General features: G+C 39.4%; 1 protein-coding gene and 1 pseudogene across 1 annotated transcript in view; both read right to left on the minus strand.

Annotated features, from left to right (window-relative positions):
* FMR1NB (FMR1 neighbor) overlaps positions 1-14,810 on the minus strand; it is a 33,536-nt gene extending 18,726 nt beyond the window's left edge. The window contains exons 1-2 of the mRNA XM_081809396.1: positions 14,437-14,810; positions 1,000-1,119 (exon numbers count right to left, since the gene is read on the minus strand). Of these exons, the coding sequence (XP_081665522.1) occupies positions 1,000-1,119; positions 14,437-14,755 (439 nt within the window). The 5' untranslated portion in view covers positions 14,756-14,810. The remainder of the gene's footprint in view (positions 1-999; positions 1,120-14,436) is intronic.
* Positions 4,246-4,847, minus strand: LOC102728671 (NADH dehydrogenase [ubiquinone] iron-sulfur protein 4, mitochondrial pseudogene; annotated as a pseudogene).
* Positions 14,811-18,129: the final 3,319 nt, after the last annotated feature.

Raw genomic sequence — 18,129 nt, forward strand, 5'->3', positions numbered from 1 at the left:
GGCGCCTGGGTGGCTCAGTTGGTTAAGCGACTGCCTTCGGCTCAGGTCATGATCCTGGAGTCCCAGGATCGAGTCCCGCATCGGGCTCCCTGCTCGGCAGGGAGTCTGCTTCTCCCTCTGACCCTCCTCCCTCTCATGCTCTCTGTCTCTCATTCTCTCTGTCTCAAATAAATAAATAAAATCTTTAAAAAAAAAAAAATAGTAGGTGTTATAATGCCTGTTTCATACTTGATGAAACCAATATAGAGAAATGTGAAGAGATTTATGCAAAATCACAGAAAAATTAAGTGGTAGAATCTGAAATTAAACAACGGATATAATTTTGTGCTTATATGTACATCAAATTTTGTTAAATTCTCATGATTTTTAATAAAAGCTTCATCTTTGTAATTCACATGTCAATTTACTCGAAGATTCTCCTTGAAAGGGTACCACATGCTATAGAAAATGAAACATGTTTATTTGTGGTTAATAATTCTCAGGGGTCATCATGTGCTTGATAAACACATTATATACAGAATCACAAAAAGATGATGTGACTTGAAACCTGAACTTTTTATCATTAAAACAGGTGGGAAAACATCTGGTATATTCCATAACATCAGAGCCACACAGTTCCCTGGTTAATGCTAAAGAAAACATTGATTTCACAATCCTGGGTCAGTGACTAAATTTCAGGTAATGCCATTAATATAAATTGTGAAAGGTTTAGATATTTGTGAAGGAAAAGTATTTCCATAAAGAGTAACAAACATTTATGAAGGTCTTAAAAGTACAGTCTCAGGTCATCCTCACAATTCTTCGTGGTAAATATTTTCATTTTAAAGATGAGGACACTGAGAGGTTCAGAGATATTACCTTGCCTAAGGCAAAGGGCAGAGTCAGGATTAAAACTCAGGTCTGTCTCACCCCAATGCCAATAGACCACACTGCCTCCGAAACATTTAACTAATCTTTTCAAAATGAGGACATTGGGAGGAAAAAAATCAAAGAACTTACTTGTTGGAAATAAAAAATTTAACAGAGCTTCCCAAATGGATTTTTTTCCCAGAGATTGTCCATTAGCATTTTCACTGCTCCACAGAAAACGTTCACTTGGAGACGCAGAATTCGAGAACCCTTAAGAAAAAGTGAAATTATTAATCCCAACATATAAAGCATTGATCACTTTTTATGACCCTTTAATAGCAATTACCCTTTGCTTAATTTAATTAATTATGGAACGTCTAAGAGCTAACAGATATTATACTTACATCTCATAACAGCTTAGGTACTATTAATAATCAGAATATGATTCTGCTGTGAAATTGAAAAACTAAGTATTAAATTTTTAAAAATTTTTAATTAAAAAATAATTTTAAAATGCTTAAGCCATAATAGGCTAACACATCTCATTGTTGTGCTGTAAACTGAATTATAATACTGAACTTGCCTCTGACAAATAGCATTAATATTCAGAGGCCCAATCAATTAACAACTTGGAAACAGTATGTATCCCAACTAAATTGGACCCCATCACAGAAACTCTTGGCAGATATTGATGGCTTATTTATTTACTGATAAAAATCAAGACCTTAGACATTGTAAAACTCTCCTTATCCTTCTTCCTCAATACTTCAAACAAACTGCTTTTAGTTTTATTTGCATTATTCCCTCTTATACAAGAGGAAAGTATAACCATCTTTGTTCCTGTAGCATGATTTATCCATATCATTCAATATTTTTCAACACTATCTTTAATAATTTCACAGTATTCCATTATATGGCTCTTTTACAACTGAGTTAACCATTCCCCCATAGAAAGACATTTAAGTTATTCATAAGATATTGGTATTATAAAGAACACTGCACAGAACTCATAGATACAAAAACAAAACAAAACAAAACTCATAGACAAAGAAGAGATTGGTGGTTGCCAGAGGCAGGCGGTAGGGGTAGGTGAAATGGGTTAAAGGAATCAAAAGGTACAAACTTCCAGGTATAAAATAAATAAGTTCTGGGGATGTAATGTACAGCATGGTGACTATAGTTAATAATACTGTATTGCATATTTAAAGTTGCTAAGAGAGTAGATCTTAAAAGTTTTCATCACAAGAAAAAAACATTTTGTAACTGTATGACAGATGTTAACTAGAGTTATTGTGATCATTTTGCAATATATACAAAAATCTAGTCATTATGTTGTACACCTGCAACTAATATGTTATATGTCAATTAGACCTCAATAAAAAAAGAAAAAAAATAAAGAACACTGTAATGATTACCACTGGAACTATATATTTGCAAATAGTTATGAAAAATACCTTAGGATAAATTATTAAGGAATGGCTCTTGATTTTGGCCACATCACCCTCCAGCAAGCCTGCCCGAAAGTACACTTCTACCAGTAGTGCAGACAAATACCAGTTTTCTTGCACCCTAGACTTTTTGTTGTTGTTTGCCAGTTTGATGACCAAAATAATGGTATTTCTTTTGTTTTAACTGCACCTTTAGTCATCAGTGAGCTTACATCTTTCATACATTTGTTGTATAGTAGAGAACTTAAGCTTTAGTCTGTCACATGTTACAAATATTTTTTTTTTAAAGATTTTATTTATTTATTTGACAGAGAGAGACACAGTGAGAGAGGGAACACAAGCAGGGGGAGTGGGAGAGGGAGAACCAGGCTCCCTGCAGAGCAGGGAGCCCGATGCGGGACTCGATTCCAGGACCCTGGGATCATGACCTGAGCTGAAGGCAGTCGCTTAACCAACTGAGCCACCCAGGCGCCCTGTTACAAATATTTTTCAAGGTAGTCAGCTAACTATATTTTTTATGATGTTTTGGGAAGTTCAAAAGTTTTAAGTGTTTTATGTAATCAAACGTATCAATCTCTTCCTTTACTATTTCTGCCTTTTGGGTCATGTTTAGAAAGACATTCTAAATTCCAATATTTCCTTCTAACACTTTTTTTAAAGATTTTATTTATTTATTTGAAAGAGAGTGAGTGAGAGAGAGCACAAGCTGGGTGAGGGGCAGAGGGAGAGGGAGGAGCAGACTCCCCTCTGAGCAGGGAGCCAGATGTGGGACTCCATCCCAGGACCCTGGGATCATGACCTGAGTTGAAGGTAGACACTTAACCAACTGAGCCACCCAGGCACCCTCCTTCTAACACTTTTATAATTTCACTTTGGGAATTTAAATCTTTAGTTCACCTGGAGTGTATTATGAAGTAGGGATGCCTTTTTTCTAGTTGTCCAAATACATTAAATCCATCCTTTCCTATTTATGATACCACCATCATATTCTAGGTCATTAAACAGTTATAAATCTGATTCTTGACTTTTCTACTTTGTTCCATGAATCTATGTGTTCATGCACCAATACCACCACTATCATAATTTATCTTACATTGTTATATGTTTTAATAACTGAGCTGGCAATCCTTTCATTATAAAAATTTTATTCTTAACTCTGAAGAATTTTTTTAGATGAAGCTTAGAATCATTTTATCAAGTCAAAAAAATCTAATAATATTTTTATTTTAATTATGTTCACTTATTTGACATTTGTTAAAAAACATTTATTGTGTGTCTCATGTGCTAGGCATGAATTCAGTTATATGTCAACTCATCTGGAGAGAAGTGATAACTGTACAAAATTTTCTCACCCAATAATAGGTTTGTTTTCTCCACTCATTCAACTCTCTTCTTCTCTCCCTGAGTAAGGTTTATAGTTATAGTCATACAGGTCCCATACCTTTCTTACTATGGTTACTCCCTTATATCATATATATTTTGCTATGCAGATGTAATCTATTTCATCACACTTCCTAGATGATTTACTGTTGGTATGTAAGCAAGCTACTGATTTTGGTTCATGTATATTCTAATTTACTACCTTATTTGACTCTCATTAGCTCTCCACTGTTCTTCAGTTTCATTCCAGATCTATACAATCATATTATCACTAAATACAGATGGTTTTGCTTCCTTTCTTTCCAATACTAAGAGCTCATTTCTTTTTCTTCTCTCACTGCATTGCTAGAACTTCTGAAGCTATGGTGAAAAACAGCTATGATAATGGGCATACTACAATCGATCCTGACTTTAATGGGAATGCACTAGTGTTCCATCATTAAGTATAACTTTGGCTGCTGGCTTAGGATAGATACTTTTTATTTTAAATTAATGATGCATCCCTCTAGTCCTGGTTTACTACAAATTTTCTGTTATTATTTTGTTTCATTTTTTTTTGTGGTTAAAGGTCAAATTTATTAGGAGATTAAGAGATGTATTATACATGGACTATAAACACTGCACAGCTGACTTTATTCACCGTCAAGCACAGAGATATAGTTAGTGCCAGCCTATTTTGTGGATACTCCTGTTCTTTTGTTCCAAGAGAAATTCGCACCATAAGACTTGGACTTGGGTTTTGGAACCTTCCTCTCTTCAATGTCATAGCTCCACACATTTTTTTCTGCAAAGGCAGCTGCATCTTCTTTAGTACTGAAGGTTAGAACCATGTTGGACAAGAGATCAGCCGTTGATGCCCAACCCATCAAAGGATTTTCCCATCACTCCCTGGTATCAAACTCCATCTTCCATTTCTTTGTGTTATTTACTCCAGACTGCATGTTATTGTGAGCAGGAACAAAGATCCTGACTTTTCTGGTTTTGATACGCTCTTCTGGAACACCAGTTAAAGTAGTGATATCCAATTTTTCATCAACTGTTACGAGTTGCGTGTGCCGAGCTTGGTCCTGTGCCAGCCTCCATGTGGAAGTGCTTAACAACCTGATAGGAACCCTGGAAACGGAAATGGCAGCTACAGCCACTACTCTTTTCCCCCACAACATTTGCCTCAGTGCCCTATTTTGTTTCATTTTTAATCAAGAATGGAAGTGGGATTTTATCAAGTGCTTTTAATACTTACTGCCACAAGCATACTTCTATTAACTGTTGAATATTAATATATTTTCTAATATTAAAATATTCCTGCATTCCTGAAGCCCACAAGCGCTAACACTTTATGTAGGATTTGTGGATCAACATTCCTAAGTAAAGTGTGCCTGCATTTCCTTTTCTGCCATCTCTGTAGGTTTTGGTGTGGGGTTTATATTTGCTTCAAAAAATAATCTGGAAGCTTTCCATCTTTTTTTCTATACTGAAACAATTTAAACAGCATAGGAAATATCTGATCCATTAAAAGTTTGGGAAAATTCATAAATAGTCTGACTCTGTATTTTGTAGAGAATAGTTCCTTAACAACATTTCACTTCTTCATGCTCATGAGCCAATTTTAATTTTAATTTTCCTAGAAAATCATCCACTTACAAAATAATTATTAGGATAGAGTCATAATAACAGTCACTTATAATTTTTAAATCTCCTTTATATCAATGAAAATATCATTTCTTATTTTAATGAGACCAATTTCCATACACATACACTTGAATGTGTGTTTTCAGCCTGTAGGGTACTTTCTTATGATATGAAATTTATTACATGAATATTAACTTTATTATACATGTTAAATCAAGCTAAAGTGTGTTATTCAAATGCTCAATATCTTTATTTTATCTGTCAAGGACTAAAAGATATGTATTAGAGTCTTCCGCCATGACTATGGTTTTGTCCATTTCTACTTGAATTTCTAAACCATTTGTTTTATGTATTTTAACACTATGCATAAACATGCATTCATTACAGTTTTACCTTCATTGTATATTACATATCTTGACAATATTTAAAATAACCCATTTTGTTCTGTTTGTTTTTCCTAACTCCTATTCATTCAATAGATATGTATTTAATGCCTAGTATATTCTAGATTTGGGGGGATACATCACTGAACAAATCAGATAAGAACCCTGCCCTCATGGGGCTTAAAATACTGTGGAGAAAACAGACAAAAAATAAGTAAACTAACAAATTAAATAATTACAAATTGTAATGAGTGCTGTGAAGAAAGTGGATACCAGTACAGTTTAAGGTAAGGGACCTACTTCAACTAGAGGATGGCCTATCTGAGATGATATTTAAGCCTAAAAAAAGGATTAGAAGAAGTTGGGCACACAAAGGGCTTGGAAGAGTGCTTCCAGGACAGGGTACAAAAAATGAGATTAATATTGCCAGGCACACTTCAGTAGAGTAGAGGGCTCACTGCCCTACACCATACAGGAAAGGAACTACAATTAGAAGTGGCTTTGACAGGACCAGAAACTGCCATTTGCTCACTTGGTGCCTCCCTTCCCAATTGACTGTCCTTGTCAGTGCACCATCTGAAGGAAGTATTGGCTGGCAGTAGCATACTGTGGCCTAAGTCTCCACTCTAGGTTATCTTCTATGGTGGTGTGCTTTCTGGAGTCCCTCCAGGACAGACACTGATCCCCAACTCAAAGTACCCTAGCCTCCAGCCCCTGCCAGATAGGCTTGGCCTAAGCCTGAGGTAAAACACATGTTGCTGCAACTTTTCTCAGTAGTGTCTGGCCTGGCCTCCTCTCTATCTTTCAGAAGTCCCTCCAAATTTCTGGCATGTTGATGGCAGATGGAACTCTTCTTGGTTCTCTTGGTTTTCAACCATTATAGATCTTTTGGTCATTTCTATGGGCATTTGAAATAGAGGAGGCAATTAAACATTTTACTCAGATAGGCACCATGAGTGGCAGCCTCAATCAAAATTCTCCAGTATAGGGCACCTGGGTGGCTCAGTCGGTTGGGCGGCTGCCTTCGGCTCCGGTCATGATCCTGGAGTCCTGGGATTGAGTCCCGCATCGGGCTCCCTGCTCGGTGGGGAGTCTGCTCTTCCCTCTGGCCCTCCCCTCTCTCATGCTCTCTGTCTCATTCTCTCTCTCAAATAAATAAATAAAATCTTTTAAAAAAAAAATTGAAAAAAAAAAATTCTCCAGTATATTTAACCTGCACTCTACCACTGGTTTCTTCCCTACAGTGAAAGACAATTATTTACAAATTACCTCGAGCAGTATTTCCCAAAGCATTACATGAGTTGATTTTAGGAGGAACACAGTTGAATATTTATGGATTTATTTAGTTTTTGCTATTTATGTATTTACTTTAAAATTATAGAAAGAAATATTTTTGATTGTTTATCTCTCTCTTCCTCTCTCTCTCCATATATATATGTATATGTGTGTGTGTATATATGTATATGTGTGTGTATATATATATATACATATATATATATATATATATATATGACTAGGATATCAAAACTACCATGACACCAAACAAAGTTGACATAACTCACCATATGGCAAACCTTTATAAAATCCCCCTTAACATCTCTGTTCTTTCTTCGCTGGGTGCAATTCAACTGTCCTTTCCTCTCTCCAAAATCTCCCATCAGCCCTCACCCAAGTCTTCTCAGTCTTCTTCACTCTATTAGGTTCCAGACTCTTTCCCCTCCCACATTGCCCTTTTCATAGGCACAATAACTCCATCTTCTGCCTCTAATTTGCATCTGTACATTCATTAACATGCTCAGCAAACAAAAGATTAGGAGCCAGCTTCCTTAAAAGGCAGCAAGAAATGGTAAAGAACCAATTATGCTTCCCTGTCACAAAGAATTTTATTTTTTAATTTCCTTGTTACAAAAAAAGACTGAAAATCTAACTACATTTCAGGAAAAAAAAAAAACAGACTCAAAGCTACAGGCTCTATCGGTATGAGACCTGTGCAATCTACAGAGTCTGGCTCTTAGAAGGACCCTACTCTTGCTATCATCTTGAAATGTGTAATAAATTTTGAACAAGGGACCTTGCATTTTCATTATGCGAATTATGTTGCCAGCCCTGCTCTGCAGGGAGGTCTCTCACATGAGGAACTGGATTAAAGAGTAAGGAGACAGAATGGGAGCAGTGGCTAATGGTAACATGTTAGAGAAGATTCTGCTGGGACTTTCATAGTTGAGGGTCAGTCTTTCTGGGCTTTGGCCTCAAATAGACCTGAATTTGCATTCTGGCTCTGCTACATAGTAGTTGGTGAACTTCAAATCAGTAAACTTCTCTTTGCCTCAGTTTATTCATCTGCAAAATGGGGATAATATTTATTTTGAAGGACTGTAAGGATTAAATGAAGTCATAAATGAAGTGCTTAGTACAATGTAAAATGAGTAAATATTTTGTCATATGTCCTTCATTGTTTATTTTTATTGCTTATAATTTTAAATTTAATAACATTACTTTGTTTTCAGGATATTTATTTTTATAAATAATTCTCTTAATAGCAAATACGACCAGTTTTCAATTTATAATTGTGCTACAGTTTCCTTTTAAAATAAACACATTTATGTAAAAAAAGTGGGGCAGTTTAACAAAATACGAAGAACATTAAGATAATCAAGAACTGTGCAGGTGTTACAAATGACTGAGGCAGGAGAAACACTCTAGTGAAATCTCAATCTTTAGACAAGGTAACTGAAACCTAAAGAGGTAAAGTGACTCATCAGAGGTCACACAGCATGTCAGTGGCAGAATCAAGACAACTTGGGTCTCCTAACTCCTAATTCAGAGCTCCTCCAACCACATCACATGCACAAATGGTTAAGGCAAGAGCAAGCTTGGTGCTTAATGAGGTACATGGCAGGTAGCCAGACTTTCTTTCAATACGCACTGCCTCATTCATTCCCCAAGGATAGCAGATAAGTATTCTAATATAATAATACAGAAAATAGTCACATGGTTTTGTCCATGGAGCTAAAGTATTTTGAAAATATTACCTGTTAGTCAATCTTTATTTCTTGTTTTATTTTTTTAATCTTCCCTAAAAAAGATGTGCAATGAGGGCTGATTCAACAGGTTACAAAGAATTGGTGGAATAAGTGGGATCAAACTCCCAGTTCTCAATCTGCTAGTCTCCTCATCCTGTATGCCGCTAGTCTTTATGTCTTCTACATAAATATAACCTGAAAAGCAAAGTGGCTTGGGAGCCCAAATGAAAATACAAAACTAGAGATATCCCAGAGCTACCTCAAGTCCTTCTACTTCAAATGCCATTGGTGACATTAAGTCTAAGAGAACTCAGAAGGGTCTGTCTAGGAAGGAGAAGGGGAACTTTAGCTCTAGGACCATGTAACTTGCTTTCACCATAATACTTCAGGCCATGGCCACATTATTTTACTCTTCAGTGTGTATTAGTTTGCTGGGGTTGTTGAAACAAAGCACCATAAACTGGGTGACTTAAACAACAGAAACTTATTGTCTCACAGTTCTGGAGGCTAGAAGTCCAAAATCAAGATGTCAATAGGATTGGTTCCTTCTGAGGGCTGGGAGAAAAAACTTCTCTCCTTGGCTTGTAGACAGCTGTCTTCTCACTGTGTCTATTCATTTGGTCTTTCCTCTACGAATGTCTAACTGTGTCCAAATCCCCCCCCCCTTTTTTAAAGATTTTTATTTATTTATTTGTCAGAGAGAGAGAGGGAGCACAAGCAGGGGGAGCAGCAGAGGGAGAGGGAGAAGCAGGCTCCTCACTGAGCAAGGAGCCCGATGTGGGACTCGATCCCAGGACCCCGGGATCATGACCTGAGCCGAAGGCAGACGCTTAACGACTGAGTCACCCAGGTGTCCCCAAATTTCCCCTTTTTATAAGGACACCAGTCATATTGGATTAGGGCTCACTTCATTTTAACTTGATTACCTCTATAAAGACCTTTTCTCCAAATAAGGTCACATTCTGAGGTACTCTGATTTAAAATTCCAACTTTTTTTTCTGGAAGGGACACAATTCAACCCATAACACACTGCATTTAGTTAAATTAATTAAGTTAAATCATTTAAAATGCAAAATGATACTTAATCCATCCAGTCACATATCACCTCCTGGGAATCTGGGAAATCTGACAGTATAAAGAATGAATCACGGATTATTTTAGGAGAAAACATGTTAAACCTATATTGGAAAAAGTCCCCATGAAAATAAAGAAATCACACTGAATAACAGTATTCTTTTTTGTGAGAGTTCTACTTAAAATAGAAATAGAAAATGAAGAAATCATGGACTAAGAAAAAATTATGTACAATTTATAGTTTTTTTTTTTTAACTTACTTTTTCAGAGAATGAAAAAGCTCTCAGTTTGTAAGGCTCTCAAATGTGTTTGTAACTAACATTTACAAATACAGTAAAAGTAATTCAGAAATACTTTGGTATTTTAAATGAATAGAAGGAAAAATAAATATGAATAATTTGAAGTAATATGATTTGCAAGCAATCATTTAAAAAGTAAGATATTTGTGAAAGAGCAAAAATTGTATTTTCCCAACTTATGTAAAAAAGCTGATAAAAGAATGCATAGCATATACTTTAACTTTGAATTTCATCCCTCACCAAAAGTTACAAACCCACAAAGTTATGACATAGTGTATAGAGGTCTCTGTTCCATTTACTTACAATGCCTCTGCCCAATTTTTGCCTCCTTCTCTGACTGTGGGAGGACCTTGGTTGGGGGGATGGAAGGCCCTGGAGCAGGCAGGGAAAGAGAAGTCATTGAGATTAGAGGTGGGGATGGTGGAAGGGCTTTGGGAGGCCCTGGAGCAGGCAAGAAAAGAGAAGTCATTGAGATCAGAGGTGGAGATGGTGGAAGGGCTTTGGGCTTGAGGTTGGAGCTTGAGGGAGGGAGAAAGACTGTGGGAAAGCCAAGGCCTTTGTGCAGATGAGGAGACAGAATACCACTGAGAGGGAGTTGGGAGGGAGGGCAGGCCAGGGGGGTAAGGTAGAGAAGGTGCTTTTGAGAAGGCCAAATTGAAGCTAAGGAGAGAAGGCTGTGGAAAAAGGAAAAGTATTTGAGTGAGGGACAAGAACTATTTGGAGAAGGAGTTGGGAAAGACTTTGAGTGAGGAAAGTGAGGCAGTAAGACCATTGAGTAGGAGGAAAAGAAGACTCTAGGGCAGAAGGAGAGAATACCTTTGAGTGGTGAAGGAGAAGAAACTTGTGAATGGAGAGAAGGAGGGCCTTCGGAGGGCTGAAAGAGGCCTCTAAAAGGAAAGTGAGTGAAGAAGGCCTGGAGGAGGGTAAATAAGAAGCTAAGAGAAGGATTTGGACTGAGGGAAGGAAGGGCTTTGTGAAAGTAAGCTAGAGAGAGGACAGTGTGAAGTTAGTGAATGAAGGCATTTTCTTTTTTTTTTTTTTAAGATTTTATTTATTTATTCATGAGAGACAGAGAGAGGCAGAAGGAGAAGCAGGCTCCCAAGGAGCAGAGAGCCCGATGTGGGACTTGATCCCAGGACCCTGGGATCATAACCTGAGCCCAAGGCAGACGCTTAACCATCTGAGCCACCCAGGCACCCATGAATGAAGGCATTTTCAAAGGGAGGTGGAGTGAAGACCTCTAGTGAGGGGAATAAAGGGCTTTGTGAGATAAAGAAGAAAGACTTTTGAGTGAGGGGAGAGGAGGCCTGTAAGGTGAGCAAAGGAAAGTCATTGTGGGGAGGTGAAGAATGAAAAGACCTTGATTGAAAGTTAAGAAGAGGGCGCCTGGGTGGCTCAGTTGGTTAAGCGACTGCCTTCGGCTCAGGTCATGATCCTGGAGTCCCTGGATCGAGTCCCACATCGAGTCCCGCATCGGGCTCCCTGCTCGGCAGGGAGTCTGCTTCTCCCTCTGACCCTCCCCCCTCTCATGTGCTCTCTCTCTCATTCTCTCTCTCAAATAAATAAATAAAAAAATCTTTAAAAAAAAAAAAGAAAGTTAAGAAGAACTTTTGAGTGGTGAGGGAGGGAATACATCTGTGAAGTGAGGTGACAGAGAGAAGGCCTTTATGAGTATAAGTAAAGAAGAGCACATCTTTAAGAAAAGAGGTGAAAGTTTAGTATTATGTGAGGAGAGGGAAATTCCTACTTTGTGAGAGGGCTTGAGGGAAGGAGGCCTTTGAGGGAGGAGGTGAATGAGGGAAGTCAGTTGTGGGAGTAGAGGAGGCAGGGAAGGCAACCATAAAAGAAGGGAAGGCCTTGGTGTGGAGAAGTGAGCAAGGAAAGGTCTCTGTGAAGGGAGGTGATGGAGAAAGGAATTTGAGAGGTGAGGTAAAGGGGGATTAGTAAAATGAGGTTAGAAGTAGAAGAGCTTTAAGGGAGGGGGAGATGGAGGCTAGTACTTTGATTTTTGCATGTTGATCTTGTACCCTGCAACTTTGCTGAATTTGCAATATTAACATGCAAAAATCAAATGTGCTTCTATACACCAGCAATGAAGAATCCAAAAAGGAAATTAAGAAAACATTTCCATTTACAATAGCATTCAAAAGAACAAAATATCAGGAATAAAATTTAACCAAGGAGGTTAAAGGTTTGTATCCTGAAAACTACAACACATTGCTAAAATAAATTAAAGGAGACATAAATAAATGGAAAGACATCTCATATTCATGGATTGAAAGACTTAATATTGTTAAGATGGCAAGATTGCCCAAAGTGATCTACAGATTCATTGCAATCCCTATCAAAACTTCATTGGCTTTTTTGCATAAATGGAAAAGCTGATTCTCAAATTTATATGGAATTACAAGGGGGACTTGAACGCTCAAAATGTTATGAATAAAGAACAAAATTGGAGAACTCACACATTCCAATTTCTCAACTTTCCACAAAACTACAGTAATCAAAAGAGAGATGGTACTGGCATAGACATAGATACACAGACCAGCAGAATAGAACTTAGGAGTCCAGAAATAAACCCATAAATCTATGGTCAACTACTTTTCAACAAGGGTGGCAAGACCATTCAATGGGGAATGAATAGTCTCTTCAACAAATGGTGCTGAGACAACTGGATATCCACATGTAGAAAGAATGAAGTTGGACCCCTAACACACACCATATACAAAAATTAATTCAAAATGCATCAACAACCTAGATAGAAGAGCTAAAACCATCAAATACTTTAGAGAAATCATAGAAATAAATCTTTCTGACTTTAGATTTGGCAATGGATTCTCAGATATGACATCAAAAGCACAAGGGACAAAATAAAAAAATTAAAAAACCGGATAAATTGGACTTCCTCAAAATTAAAAACTTCTGTGCATCAAAAAAAAAAAAAAAACATTATCAAGAAAGTAAAAAGACAGGGCGCCTGGGTGGCTCAGTTGGTTAAGCGACTGCCTTCGGCTCAGGTCATGATCCTGGAGTCCCGGGATCGAGTCCCACGTCCGGCTCCCTGCTCAGCAGGGAGTCTGCCCCTCTCTCTGACCCTCCCCCCTCTCATGCTCTCTATCTCATTCTCTCTCTCATATAAATAAATAAAATCTTTAAAAAAAAAAAAAGTAAAAAGACAACCTACAGAATGGGAGAAAATATGTACAAATCACATATCCAGAATATATAAAGAACTCTTACAACTCAATAACAAAACCACAAACAATCCAGTTAAAAATGGTCAAAGAACTTTCACAGACATTTCTCTGAAGAAGATATACAAATGTCTAAAAGCACATGAAAAGATGCTCAATATCATTAGTCTTTACAGAAATACTAATGAAATCCACAATAAGATACCACTTATACCCACTAGGATGATGATAGTCGAAAAGGGGGTGTAGATAACAAATGTTGGTGAAATTGGGGACCCTCGCACATTGTTAATGGGAATGTAAAATGACTTGATCACTTTGTAAAATAGTTTGGGACTTCCTCAAAAAATTCAACATGGAATTCCCATATGACCCAGCAATTCTACTCCGAGGTATATTCCCAAGAGAACTGAAATCATGTGGACACAAAAACTTGTACATGAATATTCACAGCAATATTATTCATAATAGCCAACAACTGGAAATAACCGAAATGCCCATCAAATGATAAATGGATAAACAAAATGCAGTATATTCATGCAAGGGAATATTATTCAGCCATTAAGATGAAATGAAGTACTGATGCGTGCGACAACAGGCATAAATCTCAAAAACGTCATGCTAAGTAAAATAAGCTGGCTACAAAAGCACAAATATTCTATGATACCTCTGTATGAAATGTCCACCAAAGGTAAATCCACAGAGACAAAAAGCAGGTTGGTGACTGCCAGGGGCTGGGAGATGAGGAGCAAGTGTTCTACAAATGAGTGTGGGTTTTAACTTGGGGTGATGAAAACATTTTGGAACTAGGTAGAGGTGGTGGCTTTGCAACGTTGAAATATACTAAGTGCCACCGCCTTGCTCACTATAAAGCAGTCCATTTTACATGAGGCGAAATTCACCTCCATTTTTCCAAAAAAGGCAGGGCGGGTGAGGGAGGTTAGAATTTTGTGCGCGGCAAGTCGGGGAGGGCAGTTCGTGATGAAGGGGCCGGGGAGGGAGGGGCTCTCTGAGGGGCTCTGAGGGGCGCGTGAGGGGCGCGTGAGGGGCGCGCGAAGGGCGAGGAGGCGGGCAGAAGTGAGACGCCAGGGGAAGCGCGAAGCGGCGGGCTGGCACGCGACCTCATGGCTTGGCAGAGGCCGGCCACGGCCACTCACCGGTGTTCAGGTAGTAGCACAGCAGAAGCAAGATCCAGATGGTGAGCAAGAGCAGCCCGAAGCGCCTGTGGGCCCACATCTTCACCAGAGAATGACGCGTTTCAGCCCTGAGGCCGCGCAGAGATGCCTGCCAGCCGGGCTGAGGCGTGGCCGCCATGACAGCCCGGCGCCTAGGGAGGCTGCCCCCTGGGTGCGACCCGATCGCCGGGCTGTCCGCACTGTACCCCGCCTCACAGCCTCGTGGCCTGGGGCGGGCCCCACGCAGGATCTTAGACTTCGACCCAGTCCTCCACCGCATCACCCTCCGCTCAGAAGGCATGGCTCTGGGTCGCCGCCTCGCTGAAGTGACGCCTCAGTGCTGCCGACCCGTGGCCCACAAGCCCCCGCGGCGCTGACGCTGACGTGACCCCCTCAGCCGCACGTGCCAGCCCTCATCCCCAGGCCCCGCCCCTTTCTAACGGCTGTCGGGGTGTCTTGTGCCCCCTGCCCCAGTCAAGGCCTGGCACTTCGACTGCTTGCGAAATGCCCTTGCATGAATGAGTGCGGCCTGAGGCCTGCACCCGTGGCATGACTGCTTGTCACAGATCCACCAAATAGCTCGCGGGAATTCAGACTCCAGCCTTGGCTACTCATTCTTCCTTAGATTCAGCCCTGTGATGCGCACCGTACTCTACGGTCACTACCGTTAGTCCCTGCAGTAGCCACCAGCCAAATGTGGCTGTTTAAATGTAAATTCCAATTAATTAAAATTAGGAATTAAGGAACCGGTTCCTCGGTCACTGTAGCCATGTATCAAGTGCTCAGTAGCCAGACATCGCTCGTAGTGACCATATTGCACAGTGCCAGTATGGAGCGTTTCCATCATGGCAGAAAGCTGGATTGAGCAGCACTGGATGTGCATAGCGACTACTGAATACGGTAGATAATTCAGTAGGTTGTTACCCTGTAGTAGGAGTTTTAAGAGGAATGAAATTTTATTTGCCTTCAGGGATTTTAAGGTTTAGCTACAAATAAATGAAACAGGACCACGTGAAGACAAAGAATGTGTGAGGAACACTAAAGAGTGTCTCAGAGCACTTAGATTTTATTCCCAGCATTTGCCACCAACGAATCGGGTGGCCCTAAGTGCCTTCCTACTGGGCCTCAGTGCTGCAATGTGTAAAGAGAGAGTTAGCATCGTCTCTAAGCCCCCTTTTGACTCTAAAATCTGACCCTTGAGCAAAATCTCAGTAGCTTGCATGGTTTGGGCACATCTGCAAAAGGACCATGTAGTTGATGCGGGCTTACCTGTAGCCTACCTCATTCCAGTTTTCAAAGGATGTGAAAACTGCCCCTTTCAACTGCATTTCCATCCTTATTCTTACAATATTTTACTCTGGCTTTCCAAGTGGTTTTATTCTGATTTTATTCTATTGTTCTTATTGTTCTTTCCAATGTTAATAGGCATTCCATTGGGAGAAGGAGGAAGGAAGGTTTCTATGCAAATAATTCTTGACACTTAGCCCACTGGACCCTACCCCCACATCCAGGAGCAATTCATAATGCTCTTTAGTTTCTTAAAGGATCTGACAAGAAAAGAACCTGCTTTTCTTTCTTTGTATTTTTTATAATTTTTTTTTTTGCCTCGGCTTTTCCCAGACTAATTTAACCAGAGGACACCTGCCCCACAAAACACCATTAACAGCTTCTGAAACTACTGCTTGCAACTCTGAGAAACTGAAGTACCTGAGATTTAACCCTACTTGCAAGTAACAAGGTAGGCTGCTGCAGTTTCATAGATGCTGGCAGAAGATGCAAGACAACTGGGTCAGAGACAAAAGACGAAAGCTCCCCTGAGACATGCAGAAACTTGAGAGACCCATGAACAATTGCCTCCCAACAGCACCTTTGTTCATGTCATAGCACATGTGGAAAATGATCATGTGACCAAGCACCGCACAACCACCCTGAGGGCTCAGGGGATTAAGCTAGAGCACACGGGTTGGGCACTCAGCTCTTCATCACTTCACAGGTTGTGCTCTCTGAGACTTAGTTTCCCCTTCTGCAAATTATGGGCTATGGGCAGCCTGATTATGAAGATTCCTTCCAGCACTGGCTTGCTGTGACTTGTCCTGGACAGTAGCATTTGGGGTTGCTGTAAACAGGCAAGGCATGGCAGTTCTGAAACAATGTAGTACTCCTAAGCAAGCCACATTATGCCATTAGAAACCCAAATTACTAACTGGAACTCAGAGGGACAAAATCCCTAAGACTGCCTGAGCAATCCCTGGATTACATAACACTAATTCAAGATTGGGGACACAAAAAGCCATGTGAAGGGTCCATTTTGAAGATTATCAGATGGCGATTTAAAATTCTGCACTGGCTTTCCTCTTTCATTCTACATTCTCGAGGGAGCTAAATTTGATACTAGTCAACCCAGACCTAATTAGGGAGGAAAATCTGTTGTATGGGCATGAATACAAGAACTGCTTCATGAGGTGGTACATACCACTGCTCAGAATGTGACTACTGTTCTTGTGGAAAATTCAGAATTGACACTATTTTTTAAATATTGCTATAGACAGACACGAAAAGATGCTCAACCTCAGGTAATCAGGGGAATGCAAATTAATCAACAATGAGATATCATTTTATGCTCATTAGATTGGCAAAAATTAATAAATATTCATAAGAATGTACAGAAATAGAAATTCAGCCATTGCTGGTGGAGATGTAAGTGGGTACAACCACGTTGTTGTGCATTTTGACAACACTTTGTAAAGTTAAATATCCACATAGTCTGTGATGCAGAAATTCCACTTTTCGGGATCTCTCTTCTCATCCATGTGTAAAAGGAGACATGTACAAAGACGTTCATTGTTTTAGTGAAAACAAAGTAAAGGATGTCTCAGTAGGGAAATGGAAACACAGTGTAGTTCAATCCTATAATGTAGTATACTATTAGTATATAGTACTTAATGGTGATCGGGATCAATCACCCTAGCCAACATAGTAATTCTCTTTTTTTTTGCTGGTTTGCCTAGTGGCATGAAGTGGCAGTCCCAGCTTCTAGTTCAGTGGAACCATTGTTGTGTTCCCTGAAAGAAATAGTCCTCTCTTAGATCATAAGCTTCCAAAATAGCAGAAACCAGAGTTGTGGGAATGAGAAGCAAAGTGCAAAATTTTTGCAAGTGGGTCATTAGGGATTTCTCACCACCACCCCTTAGTTCTCAGCCTCATGTGTCTGGTTATGGGAGAAACCATGCTGTACGTTGATTGGCCCTAGTTCAGAGTGCATGACACACCCTGCAAGACAGCACCTCAGACTCACGGGGTGCTTTCTCCTAGGTGGTGTCATACTAGGTTTTCAAGAGGTGATTTTATTGTTCTATTAGGGCAACCTCTTTTTTTTTTCAACTTTATTAAGGTATAATTGCTAAAATAAAATGTAAGATATTTAAACTGTACACAGTGATTTGATACATATATACACTGTGAAAGGGTTCCCTCTAGTTAATTAAGACATCCATTACCTCGCATATTTAGCTCTATCTTTTGTTCTCTTTTCTTTTTTTTTTTTTGATAAGAACATTTAAGTTCTACTCTCTTAGCAAATTTCAATGATATATCATTGACTCGACCATATCAACTATGGTTGCCATGTGTCACATTAGATCCTCAGACTTATAGCTGAAAGTTTATACCTTTTTT

The sequence above is a fragment of the Leptonychotes weddellii genome, chromosome X (genome assembly GCF_054177405.1).
Source record: "Leptonychotes weddellii isolate Sample4059 chromosome X, ASM5417740v2, whole genome shotgun sequence".
Taxonomy (NCBI): Eukaryota; Metazoa; Chordata; class Mammalia; order Carnivora; family Phocidae; genus Leptonychotes; species Leptonychotes weddellii.